Source organism: Melanerpes formicivorus, unplaced genomic scaffold (assembly GCF_026170545.1).
Source record: "Melanerpes formicivorus ecotype bairdi unplaced genomic scaffold, bMelFor1.0.p_v2 SCAF_42, whole genome shotgun sequence".
NCBI classification, from domain to species: domain Eukaryota; kingdom Metazoa; phylum Chordata; class Aves; order Piciformes; family Picidae; genus Melanerpes; species Melanerpes formicivorus.
In genome coordinates this window covers 3,593,560-3,607,658 of record NW_027142394.1, presented here as the reverse complement: position 1 = coordinate 3,607,658, position 14,099 = coordinate 3,593,560, and the positions used below count along the sequence as shown (strand labels likewise).

The 14,099-nt window shown below is 42.4% G+C and overlaps 1 protein-coding gene across 1 annotated transcript in view; it reads left to right on the top strand.

Moving 5' to 3' along the window:
- CCDC178 (coiled-coil domain containing 178) overlaps positions 1-14,099 on the top strand; it is a 135,808-nt gene that overhangs the window by 120,228 nt on the left and 1,481 nt on the right. The window contains 1 exon segment of the mRNA XM_068158723.1: positions 486-623. Within this exon segment, the coding sequence (XP_068014824.1) occupies positions 486-623 (138 nt within the window).

The window sequence follows — 14,099 nt, the reverse complement described above, 5'->3', positions numbered from 1 at the left end:
GATGATTTTTTTTTTAGGAGAGAAAGGTTCAATATGTCCCGAGGCTATCGGTTTTGAGTTAAACTGGGTGAAGTAGAAATATTTTACTCATCAGCTTTGCAGTCACAGAGTTTGCCTCAGCTAGAACAAAACTGCTGAGGCATTTAGAGAAAATTAACCCCCCATCCTGGCAGCCAGATGTGACTGGTTTCTGACGAATGCACATGAGTGGGCTGAAAAACCAAGAGACTGTGAAATTCCTGTCAGGCCCGTACAGCGCAGAATGGGCTATTGACTGCTTTCTATATTTCCCCCCATCATTCTTCTTGAACGCTGCCATTAATTTCCTCTCCTACCCTGACTTGGGAATTTAATATTGTTCCCATTTTTTTTTTCCTTTTCTGTTTTTTTTTTTTAATCTATCTTCCCTTCCCCCACCCCCTCCTCCCTTCGTGCCTTTCCCCGCCGCCCCTGCCCTGACCCCCTTGTTCCCGTGGCCGCCCCAGGTGCGGGCGCTGCGGAGGCGGCGGCGCGGGGCCGATGGCAGGGCGGCGGAGAGCCGGGGCGGCCTCTGCATCCCGGCTGGGCTGGCGAGGATCCAGGCAGCCTCTCAGGAGAACGCTCAGAAAATATTAGCTGTGCAGGTAGGTGATTGCAGGGAAGTCGGAAAGATCATTCTGATCTAGATTGAAAAGCAAATGATGGGTAGTGTGATGAAGCATTAAAACCATATCCCATCAGAGTTTTATAAATTTTTAACCTCTTTAATAAACTGGAATTGCATGAAGGATGAATTCAGTAAGTTAGCACATATACCATGCATAGTTTGGTTGGGGGGAAAAAAATCACTAAAAAATATATTAAAAAAAAAAAGGAAGAAAAAGAGGGAGATGAGATTTATTTCTCCCAAACCTTTGAAGAGGTTATTATAAACACATTGGATATAAAGATTTGAAACACAGAGGCAGCATTAGCATTGCTGCTCACTCCTTTTAGAGGATGATATTGTGTCCTGTCTGGTGCAAATATTTTCCCCATGGTAAACACTGTTGTCATGTTTGCTGTATTCATATTGAATTTCTTCAGGGGGAGGCTGTGTTTCACCTCCCCACCTCAGTGAAATGGTGGCTTGCCCTCATTTGCTAAGAAGTAACAGTGTGGGGTTGTGAGAGCTGAAAACGCTTCCCAGTGATGTATGGGCATCCTTTTAATGGCTTGTTCCCCAGATATGTACATATTTACTAGGGGGAAATAACTGTTGTACATTATAGTTTGGATGTTGCTCTTTTTGTCTTTATCTAAGGCAGGTTTCTGTAAAGCCACTCCTGTCAGTCTCTTCCCAGAGTTAATGGCCATAACCAGATGACACTTGGGAAGGGTTTTTTAAAAGACTGAAGTGAAAATTCTCTTCAGACTTACTCCTTGCACAAGAAGGAAGGAGGTTGACTTGCTGGAACGAGTCCAGAGAAGGGCAAGGAAGTTGGTGAGGGGCTTGGAACACAAGCCCTATGAGGAGAGGCTGAGGGAGCTGGGGCTGCTTAGCCTGGAGAAGAGGAGGCTCAGGGGTGACCTTCTTGCTCTCTACAACTACCTGAAGGGGGTTGTAGACAGGCAGAGGTTGGTCTCTTTTCCCAGGCAGCCAGCACCAGAACAAGAGGACACAGTCTCAGGCTGCGCCAGGGGAAGTTTAGATTGGATGTTAGGCAGAAATTCTATCCAGAGAGAGTGATTGCCCATTGGAATGGGATGCCCGGGGAGGTGGTGGGATCTCCATCACTGGAGGTGTTCAGGAGGAGACTTGACAGGGTGCTTGGTTACATGGGTTAGTTGATTAGGTGGTGTTGGATGATAGGTTGGACGCGATGATCTTGAAGGTCTCTTCCAACCTGGTTTATTCTATTCTAAGTCCTGTTGCTGAGGCAGCTTTAGTGCAGGATGCTCTCACAAACCTTGTTTTCTAATTTTTGGCAGTCAGGCTTCATTGTATGAGTGCAGAAACACTTTTATTACATTTTAATATTATGTAATTACATTTCACAGTTAATATCCGATGCATTAAAGCAAAATCTAACTTGAATGGGTTCTAGAATTCCATTTAACTGCATCAACATCATGATCTGCTTTCAGTGTCTTACCAAGTTGGTTTTTTCTTTCTTTTAAAATCCCACTGCACTAGTTAGGCCACACCTTGAGTCCTGTGTCCAGTTCTGGGCCCCTCACTTTAAGAAGGATGTTGAGTTGATGGAATGTGCCCAGAGAAGGGCAACAAAGCTGGGGAGGGGTTTAGAACACAGGCCCTATGAAGAGAAGCTGAGGGAGCTGGGGTTGCTTAGCCTGGAGAAGAGGAAGCTCAGGGGAGACCTTCTTGCTCTCTACAACTACCTGAAGGGAGGTTGTAGCCAGGTGGGGGTTTGTCTCTTCTCCCAGGCAACCAGCACCAGAACAAGAGGACACAGTCTCAAGCTGTGCCAGGGGAGGTTCAGAATGGATATTAGGAAGAAATTCTTCACAGAGAGAGTGATTGTAGACAGGCTGATGATGGTCTCTTCTCCCAGGCACCCAGTACCAGAACAAGAGGACACAGTCTCAGGCTGCACCAGGGGAGGTTCAGGTTGGATGTTAGGAAGAAGTTCTATACAGAAAGAGTGATTGCCCATTGGAATGGGCTGCCCAGGGAGGTGGTGGAGTCGCCATCATTGAAGGTATTCAGAAGGAGACTTGATGGGGTGCTTGGTGCCATGGGTTAGCTGTTTGGGTGGGTTGGATTGGTTGATGGGTTGGACACGATGATCTTGAAGGTCTCTTCCAACCTTGTTTGGTTTATTCTAATAAAGTTTATTCTAATAATTACCCATTGGAATGTGCTGCCGGGGGAGGTGGTGGAGTCACCATCACTGGTGGTGTTTAGGAGGAGACTTGATAGGGTGCTTGGTTGCATGGTTTAGTTGATTAGGTGGTGTTGAATGATAGGTTGGACTCAATGATCTTGAAGGTCTCTTCCAACTTGGTCTGGTCTATTCTATTCTATTCTGTTCTGTTCTGTTCTGTTCTATTCTGTTCTGTTCTATTCCATTCTATTCTGTTCCATTCCGTTCCACTCCCAGATATGTTCTGCTTCTGCAAAAGACTTAGAAAATCTCAGTCATGTTGAAATCACAAAGTCAAGAAAAAAATAATTAAGATTATGATCAGATTCTACACCTAAAGAGTATCCCAAGTGAGTATTAATAACATTAAGGATTTTGAGGAGTGTTGTAGGTGCTAAATATTGCACTGAGCTGTGAGCCACTGAAAAGAGGTAAGTCAGGAACTGCACTTCTCTCATTCAGATTTCTCATGTAGCATTTGAAAAACTGGGAAAGCTCCTTTTTTAGTTTCTAGGAGGAAATAGCTGGGATGATTTCTCTTCTCTCCTGTCTTCAGACACTCCCATAGTGAGTAAAGAACAGAGGTGATTAATGTGCAGCCTAAAGCTCATGACTAATACTAATAGCAGTGATGTAGAAGCCACAGGTGGCAGTTGATTTCCTCACAGAAATCTTTACATTACACTAATGTTACACAGTGTTTTAATAGCTGTACTGTGAACCTCATGTGCAGTTGGACTCATGTCAATGACTGGTCCATGATATAGTGAATGAGTTTTGCAGAAGTCCTACACCTCAGCATTTGTTTTCCATTCTCATGCTGAGAAGCTGTGTCTGTAAACCTTGTCACCCTGAGCAGCTCAAGTGAACTAGAGGTGGGCCTAAACAAATCTTTTCCTCTCAGCCCCAGCAACATTTGAGAGTGGGCAGATCAATCCCAGGGAGCTGGGATTGTTTAGCCTGGAGAAGAGGAGGCCCAGGGGTGACCTCATTGCCCTCTACAACTACCTGAAAGGAGGTTGTAGCCAGGAAGGGGTTGTTCTCTTCTCCCAGGCAGCCAGCACCAGAACAAGGGGGAACAGTCTCAAGCTGCACCAGGGGAAGTTTAGACTCGAGGTGAGGAGAAAGTTCTTCACCAAGAGAGTCATTCATCATTGGAATGGGCTGCCTGGGGAGGTGGTGGAGTCACCATACCTGGAGGTGTTCAAGAGGGGATTGGACATGGCACTTGGTGCCATGGTTTAGTCATGAGGTCTGTGGCGACAGGTTGGACTTGATGATCCTCGAGCTCTTTTCCAACCTTAGCGATACTGTGATACTGTGAGTAGCTCACACCTGCTAAGAGCATTTTGTCCAATGTCTGGACAACATTCTGTTCTTTACCTGCTTCCACTACCCATGCCATCCTTTTGTGATCCTTTTCTGCTGTTCCATCACTTGCTATGGTTTTATGCAGATTGAGTGATAATGGCTTGTTATTAAAATAGTGCACAAGGAAAATACATAAAATGAGAATGGAAAATAGTTCAGCAATTACCAAAGTGTCTAGAAGAGTGTTTCCTTTCAATAACATGATTCTTTCTGTATCTTAGAGGTCTCAGCAGTCATTTATTTACACAGGGACTGGTCTTTGCTCTACCTGTCATTATCAGATCAGTGTATACTTCTGTCAGTGAAGTTCTTAAGGTGATGGCTTTCAGCATAGTGGCACACAGTTCCAATATAAAATCTTACAGCTATTCCTCTCCCTTCCTTTTCTGTCAGCAAGAAATAACCTGAGTTTATTGTTCCTCGTGTCCATCTCACATTCAAGAGTGGGGATGAGAACCCTCAGTGCTGGGCAGTGTGTGAGTGTGCAGCAACACAGGGATTGCCACACACCAGACCTCACAACCCAGTAGCTACCTTGACTGGAGCAAACAGGAGCAGGTGAACCAGAGGAAGAGTGAATTAAAAGAGGCAGTAGATACAGTACATTGCCTGCCTAAGTGTTTTCTAATATTTTACAGAAGCCATGACCTGGGTGACAGCCAAAGAGAGACTTAAAAGTAGATAATGGAAGAGGTTTTGGCCTTTTTTACCAGGTACTTTTTGAGTAGCAGAACTCTCCAGTTATACACAGCAGCAGTGTTTGGGGTGAATTGTGATAAGAAAGAACTGCCTCGGGCTGGAAGACAGACTGGACCAGTGTCTTGTCATTATTGGATACTGATCTAATAAAATAGACACTTCCAAAGGTGCAGATGGACCATAGTGCCTCTAAGTCTTTGTGCCCAAGAAGGAAGAACCGTGCCTAAAATAAGGTGGCATGGCCAAAGCCATTGGTGAGGGGGATGTTTCCAGCAAGAGCTATTGCTGGAGTTAATCATCACTTTTAACAAACAATAAAAAAAAAACAAACCTTAGGAGGGATATCACTTAATAGCAAAGTCCTCTTGTTAATAATAATGCAGCATTACCCAATCTGACTACCATTATAGTCAGAGTAGTCCATATTGTATCGTTTGCTTGGAGGATTTCAGTCTTAAATGCATTTAGTAAGGTTTGTTGTTTGTTTGTTTGTCTTTAATCCAGAGAAAAATAATAAAAGTTATGTCTTTCATTTAGAAACAAACCCTAAACAACAAAACTGATGAAAGTGGAAACCCTTTTCTCCCAGAAGTGTACAGGCAAGGTGATGTTGTGCTAATGACTTCTGTTTTCCCAGTAATGTTTTGGAGTTACAATAACTTGGCTCTTGAGTAAGTTCAATTAGCAATCTAATTGCAAAAATGATGTATGGTGGCAGGTGTAGTTTTATTTGGGACTGTGGCTGTGCTTTAATCCTGACAGTCTTCAATTTAGTCCATCCTTTCAGATGATTTATCTTGACTATAGTTACGCTACAACTATTTTAGGGGCCAAAGTGCTAACAGAAAGATAGGGTCATTGCTTTCCTCATTGTAACCTGAAAGTATTTCCTATATGCTTTTTGCTGCTGGTGGCATGACAAAGGTGCCTTTTTAATAAACACAAGATCCTTGCTCTAATTTTTAAGAGATCTGCACTTTTTATATAAAAGTAGATCATCAGGAGTCAGAATTTGGAGAGATGGAAGCAGCTTTACCCATCTTCATTGGGTGGGAATTACTACAAAGGGCACAAATTTATGCCCCTCACAGACTGTCACTTGGATTTCAGAATGCTGTAATCATTTTTCCACAGTTTTACTCAAGATGTTTGATTGTCCTAAAATCTTTGAAAACTTTCTTGGCAAAGCTGTTGTAGTTCCAACTGAACTGCACTGCTTTACACTAGAGCAGTGCTTTGATCTATTTTGTAGTGCCTTTATTTGAGCAACCTTGCAGAGGTCAGCTCTGGAACTTTGCTGAATCAACTGTAGGCATCTCAGTGGATACTGCATCTGACTGGAGGAAATATTTTACTGACTCTGTAAAACCTGTGATTTTCATGGTGCCCTGGTCCCACTAAGGCCAGGACCAGCTACAGTCCTGTGGTGGCCAGGAAGGCCAATGGCATCCTGGCATGCATCAGAACAGTGTGGCCATCAGGAGCAGGGAAGTCATTGTGCCCCTGTACTCAGCACTGGTTAGGCCACACCTTGAGCCCTGTGTCCAGTTCTGGGCCCCTCAGTTTAAGAAGGATGTTTAGACTCTTGAACATGTCCAGAGAAGGGCAACAAGGCTGGGGAGAGGCCTTGAACACAGCCCTATGAGGAGAGGCTGAGGGAGCTGGGATTGTTTAGCCTGGAGAAGAGGAGTCTCAGGGCTGACCTTATTGCTCTCTAGCTCTCTACAACTACCTGAAGTGTGGTTGTGGCCATGTGAGGGTTGGTCTCTTCTCCCAGGCAACCAGCACCAGAACAAGAGGACACAGTCTCAAGCTGCACCATGGGAGGTTTAGGCTGGATGTTAGGAAGAAGTTCTTCATAGAGCGAGTGATTGCCCATTGGAATGTGCTGCCCAGGGAGGTGGTGGAGTCAGCATCCCTGGAGGTGTTCAAGAGGGGATTGGATGTGGCACTTGGTGCCATGGTTAAGTCATGAGGTCTGTGGTGACAGGTTGGACTTGATGATCTTTGAGGTCTCTTCCAACTTGGTGATTCTGTGTATTACAGGCAGGGTTTCCCTTTTACTCTCTGAATCCCACTCATTCTTGACTTGCCTCGTAGCTGTCAGATGGTAGTCAACTTAAGCACATCTCCTCCTCTCTACCTTATTAACACAGGTGTGTTATGGTGTCCCTCAGGGCTGACACTCCACAAAATCTGTGTGCCTTCTCTTTTATTTTTCTCTGTTGTGGATTGAGTGATCACTATTCATGCTGATTACACTCCGTTGTGTCTTTTTTGCCTGCTGATTTCTCTTTAGCAGTCTTGCTGTTTCTGCCTTGTCTTGGAGACATATGTGGTTGGATGACAGATAACTTTTCTTGAGGGGACATGGCTACTCACCTTTTAATTAGTTCTAAGGTTTTGTATTTAGTCACATTATTCATAGTAAGCGTTTTCAGTGTTGTGGTTCTATGTTGTGTTTATTACTCATTCATAGAATCCTTATTTTGCACAGTTAAAGGGGAATTGAGGCTAGCTATTTTTGGTTCTGCTCATGGGGGTAATGCTTCTGAATTGAGAAAAAATGCTAGTTAATTTGACTCTAAAGAAACATGGAAATCAACATCCAGTATATAGTTGCTAAAACTCTACGGGTTTCCTCTCAAATGCTTAGGAATTTTGGGCAATAATGTTTGGAATTCTTCAGAATAGGATCCCACGTTTTATTGCTATCCTTAAAGTGAATATTTTTATTCATGACAATTTATCTTGTTGCTGCATGATGAGAAGGACCTTTCTAGTGAGAGAGTGAGGAAAAAAAAGCTCCAAGTATGATCAATGCATAGAAGAAATTAGAACTTGCTTGATTTCTTTGCTTCATTTTAATGATCTGTGATTTTGGGGATGGGATGGGATGGAATGGAATGGAATGGAATGGAATGGGCCAGACCAGGTTGGAACAGACCTTCGAGATCATCGAGTCCAACCTATCACCCAACACCATCTAATCAACTAAACCATGGCACCAAGAGCCTCATCCAGTCTCTTTTTAAACACCTGCAGTGATGGTGACTCCACCACCTCCCTGGGCAGCACATTGCAATGGCCAATCTCTCTTTCTGTGAAGAACTTCTCCCTAACAACCAGCCTAAACCTCCCTTGAGCTTGGGACTGTGTCCTCTTGTTCTGTTGGTGGTTGCCTGGGAGAAGAGAGCGACCCCCACCTGGCTACAACCTCCCTTCAGGTAGTTGTAGACAGCAATAAGGTCTCCCCTGAGCCTCTAGTGGCCTTAACAATCTTAATTCTTCTGTGGCTTCACTTGAAAGTTTCACTATGTGAAATAGATGTGATATGAATCCAGTCTTTCAGAAATGTGTTTACCACCTAAAAACTCAAGTGTAGGTAGGAAGATAAAGACCAAGAGAAATGGTTCTGCTAGTTGCCTGTTAGAACATGGCCTTTGTGTAGCGTGGTCAAGATCAAGGCCAAGTTATACATAATGCTAAGGTTTACAATGATGATTCTGTAGCTCATGAGTCTCTTTTTTGAGACACTGACCAAATATTGCAAACCTCTCAGAGGTTGTTTATTTGGACCACAAGATTCCCTGGTTGAATAAAACTAGAAGAGTTTTGCAGCTACTCACTCCTTCAAGAAGCTAAAGGTGGGTTTGAATGACAAGAAAATACAGCAACAAGTAAGAAAAATATTCAGTTGTTGTGAGTCAAAAAGAAAATAACACTCCCTAGATTTGCTTTTCCAGCAATTGACAGTAGCCTTCAGTGGATAATTAAGAGAAGTTAAATAAAGCCCACATTAAGAAGACAACATTAAGAACAGGAGCTATGAAATCATACTCTTGTCAAGTGAGCAAGAGCTTAGCTCTGGTTTCATTAGAGAAAACTAAGAAATTAGATTTATTTATCCAGTGCAGTGAGTGAAGAATCAGGGAAGTGACATTTGAAATTAATTACTCAACCTTGCAACATCACTTTGGGCCATCTGAAGTTTAGTAACCTCCTTCTATCCATTTGAAGCATACATCAAAACACAGGTTTAATGATGAATTGTTTACATGTTGAAAACTCCTTTTTGGCAGCTCTTCTGTTTTTGTCAGAGCCTGAATTAATTATGGTAGTTCATAACATCTCTAGTAAACACGCTGATATATCATAGATTATACAGTCATCTGCTGAACTCTTAGCCATGGTTGCAGGGTAGATTATTGTCTTTAAAGACAGCAGTTACAAAATGTAGGCATTTAATTTAATTATCCCCTCCCAGAGGTATAAGAGGGAATCAAAATTCTGGTGTGAGTGGCATTGTACTTGCAGAAGAAAACTTCCAGGGACGTTTTTGCCTCAAACTCAATAATTTTAGTTATAATCACTAACTATGTTTTTGTTTTACAGAACCAGTATGATTCAGGAGAAAAGAATAAAATTGCTTTTAAAGTACAAAAATAATTATGAACCACTTGAAATGTAATGTCTGTATTTTATTTCTCATCAGAATTCATTAGTGTGTAACATCAATAATTTAGCCCATCATTTGCCAACACTGACTTGGCTCAGTAGTTCAATCATGTAACCCTGTAAACTCACTTTCCATTAAAATGAATGTTGCTGACAAAGGATAACTAAAGAGATACTTCATTTATTAGCTAAAGAGATACTTCATTTATCAACATTTTTAAATTAGGAGTTTGGGACCACAGACACTTAGCTGGATAAATTATTCAAAGGAATCTTTGCATTAGGCCTAAAGATGTTTGTCGAATCAGATACAATGTTATCCAGAATTATGACTGCCTTTCATTTGTGTAACATGTAATTCACACGACGCTCTTCCAGAAACCAACAGAGCCACCTGCAGAGAATCAAATGACCTACTGGAATGCAATCCCCACTGTCATGTGCAAAATTATAAAGTGGGTAATAGTTATCCCATATTTTGATTGACTCAATCAAGCATTTCCCACAGAACACTCCTGACAAGAAACTTCTTACGACAGGCACTGTAATCTTCCCGAGTTGCACGTGAGGTATTAAATGCTTTACTATTATTTGATTCTGAGCAGCTTCTTTGATTCCAGTCATTATTTTCTCCAAGTGTATGTTTTAGATGTGATGTCTCAGCTTTCTGCTTCTCCAGCCTTTCTCCCTGTTCGTTCTTAGCAGGATACTGCTTCATTGTCTAAACTTCAGTCCTTTTTTGTTTTCTCTTCCAAATCATACAATCACAGAATTGTCAGGGTTGGAAGGGACCTCAAGGATCAGCCAGTTCCAACTCCCCTGTCATGGGCCAGGGACACCTCACACTACATCAGGCTGCTCACAGCCACATCCAGCCTGGCCTCAAAACCCTTCAGGGATGAGGCTTCCACCCCCTCCCAGGGCAACCTGTGCCAGTGTCTCACCACCCTCACGGGAAACAACTTCTTCCTAACATCCAATCTGAATCTACTCATTTCTAGGTTTTTTTTTCCATTCCCCCCAGTCCTATCATTACCTGACACCCTAAAAAGTCCCTCCCCAGCTTTCTTGTAGCCCCTTTCAGATACTGGAAGGTCACAAGAAAGTCTCCTCAGAGCCTTCTCCTCTCCAGACTGAGCAGCCCCAACTCTCAGACTGTCCTCATAGCAGAGCAGCTCCAACCCTTTGCTCATCCTCGTGGCCCTTCTCTGGACACCTCCAGATCCTTCCTGTAATAGGGACTCCAGAACTGGATGCAGTACTCCAAGTGAGGTCTCACCAGAGTGGAGTAACTTTGACATAAACATTGCTTTTTTTTTGTTCATTAGTTTTGTTGTTGGAAATAAATAGCTACCTGAAGCATGCAAGGAGAAATTCAGGAATGAGATAAAAACATCTCATATCGTGTCTTTTGCCTATGCCTGGGAAGATAGGTCTGGAAACCAAATCCTTCCTCGGGTCAAATCAGTAAACATCTGTCACAGGATCAACAGAACATGGCTGTCATCTGACTGCACACTCTGGAGGGCTGCTGCTAGCAGTACAGGAGGAACCAATTAAGAACATAAGCAGAAAGCAAATAAAAACGTTGCAACACCAGTTTGGTGCAAGCAACTACACTGCTGTCCAATTCCTCTTACTCTTTTCTATCTAAGCAGGGTGTATATGGTTTCTCTGGAGAGCATTCATAGCTTTATCCCTTCCTCAGTATTTGCACCAGAAGTATTCTTAATCTTGATACCAGAAGCACCATTGGAATGGGCTGCCCAGGGAGGTGGTGGAGTCACCATCATTGGAGGTGTTCAGGAGGAGATTTGATGGAGTGCTTGGTGCCATGGGTTAGTTGATTAGGTGGTGTTGGATTGGTTGATAGGTTGGATGCAATGATCTTGAAGGTCTCTTCCAACCTGGCCTGGTCTATTCCATTCCATTCCATTCCATTCCATTCCATTCCATTCCATTCCATTCCATTCCATTCCTTTGAGTGATGTCCCAAGTAAATCCTGTTAGAGTCACAGGCTGTTAGAAACTTAGGGTGCTCCAGGCTGAGGAGCGAGGGTTCAAATTCAGGTCTTTGTTTGCAAGTTTTCTCAGAAGAAGCATTTAGTCTGAAATGAATATTTCTCAGAGCCCAAGCACAATGGCAACTAAGTGCACATGTGGTAGCAGAGCAGAAATCTGTGCTTGAGACGAAGCAAAAGACACTGATTGCAGGCAGTTTAGGGCACGGAGGAGCTTTGTACAAGGAAATCTGTTTATGTAAATTTTTCTCTTTGGTTTTATGTGAGGGGAGAGTGAGGTGGAAAGGCTTACACCTTAGAGAAATACACAGCTCTCAAGGATGATATTGAAGAAGACGAGAACAGAAGCAGATCTCTGTTAATTGTGCTGTTTCTCATTGCTCTAGCATTCAGCATCGCTGCAAGGTATGCATCCTGCATCATCACTTGACTCAGCATCACTTCTGTCGTTCTTACTGGCACTGGAGCAGCAAGCTCCAGTTGAAGTCTCAGAAAGAGCAGTTTCTTCCTCACACTTAACTCTCCTCCAAAGCTCTGATGGGTCACAGCAGTTTCACTGAGTCGCTTTAGCATGCCAGCTTGTCACAGCTATCGTGGAATTTTACTGGAGCATTTTAATTATCTATAATAACTCCAGAAAATCCCCTTTTTCATTTGGCACAGATCTTTCAAAGCTCTGAGTTTTAGTTTTATTACTATTTCTAAAATAAGAAAATGAGAGAGTGCACCAAAGAAGGAGATTTTTAATGCTGTGCTTCACTCCAATTAACTTTTACAGACTAAAAAAGTCTTGCAAAACAACAGCAACAAAATATACTTAAAGCTGGTCCCATTGAAGGCAGTGATGAAGTTAGGTTGGCATCCTGAGGCACAGGAGTGTTTTCCTCAGGGTGAAGGCAGAAGGCAGTGTATATTCTCTCCCTACCTTGCCTTGTAGTGAAACTTTTATTCTGAGGGCTAAAATTATCTCTGTCTTAATTGTCAAGTGTCGTGATGATAGTTTTGTCATCATCTTGATGGCCTAAGAACATAAGCAACACAGATTTTCTAAGCAAGGTTATCTATAATTAGACTTGAGTAAAAAAGACAAGGTTTTGAGTACAGCAGTTCTTCCTGTTAGCATCATTTCTTGTGCCTTTGATGACGCTCTGGGAGGGTATTGAGCATTGTGTTATTGCTCTCTACAAGTACTTGAAGGGGGATTGTAGCCAGGAGGGGGTTGGTCTCTTCTCCCAGGCAACCAGCACCACAACAAGAGGACATAGTCTCAAGCTGCACCAAGAGAGGTTTAGACTGGATGTTAGGAAGAAATTCTTCACAGAGAGAGTGATTGCCCATTGGAATGGGCTGTCCAGGGAGGTGGTAGAGACCCCATCCCTGGAGGTGGTGTTTAGGAGGAGACTTGATGGTGTGCTTGGTGCCATAGTTTAGTTGATTAGATGGTGTTGGATGATTGGTTGGATGTGGTGATCTTGAAGGTCTCTTCCAACCTGGTTCATTCCATTCCATTCCATTCCATTCCATTCCATTCCATTCCATTCCATTCCATTCCATTCCATTCCATTCCATTCCATTCCATTCCATTCCATTCCATTCCATTTCTAGTATTCTATTCTATTCTATTCTATTCTATTCTATTCTATTCTATTCTATTCTATTCTATTCTATTCTATTCTATTCTAGGAGTGACAGAACACAGCCACACCTCTCAGTTTCCAGTTAATGGGAACCCAGACACAGGCTAAACCTTGGCCCTAGACAGACAAATCAATATCATTTTGTCAATGAGCCAGCACAAAAATATTTTCCTTTGAGACCATTCAATCTAATCTTAAATGTTCTATTGAAGACAAGTCAGTGTCATTAATGAGCACTCATCTGATAATTAGTTTTGCCACTTGTAAGTATTGGTTATTAAAGATTACATTCATCTATATTTACAATTACATATAAATATTGCCTTCATTTTATTGCTAAAAGACAGTACATCAGATCCAAAGAAAAGCTATCAGTGTTCCAGATGAGATTGTTGTGATACTAAAGAAGAGGAAGAACAGAAGATGTATGTAATGAACTCATCTTTGGGGCTTTTTGCTAAGCCAAACTATTCCAAACTATTTTCCAATACTTACCTTTGGAAGTTTCTTTGTATTTTAAGAATACAAGGTTTAGCTAAATAAATACAATCAACAAGGGGGCAGGCAGCTTGGTTTACTTTTCTAATGACAAAATATAACTGTATAAACAACATGAAACAAATATGACAGACAAATTATCTCAAGAGAAGCCAGCTGTGCTTCCCTTTGCTTCAGTGTAGGAAGCACAGGCATTTTTTCAACTCTATTTTCATTAGTTACCAGCACTGGGATGTCTTAGTCTGAGCTAGTGAAGACTTAATCTGTTCAAGCTTCTCCTGACAAGTCTGGGAAGACTCAGACTTAACAAGTGGCCTGAGACCTACATGGGCAGTTTCCTTGGAGGAGTCCTTCTTGCAATTTCATAGAATCATAGAATCAATAAGGTTGGAAAAATCCTCAAAGATCATCAAGTCCAACCTGGGTGACAGGTTTCCTTACAGCACAGCCTTTCTCTTGTGGAAATAATCTCTTGCATGGTGGGTCAGACCTAGCTGGGAGTGGTGGGCATAGAAATATGACTCTTACAGTAGCATCTTCCCTATGTGTCATTAACTCAGAGCCTCTGT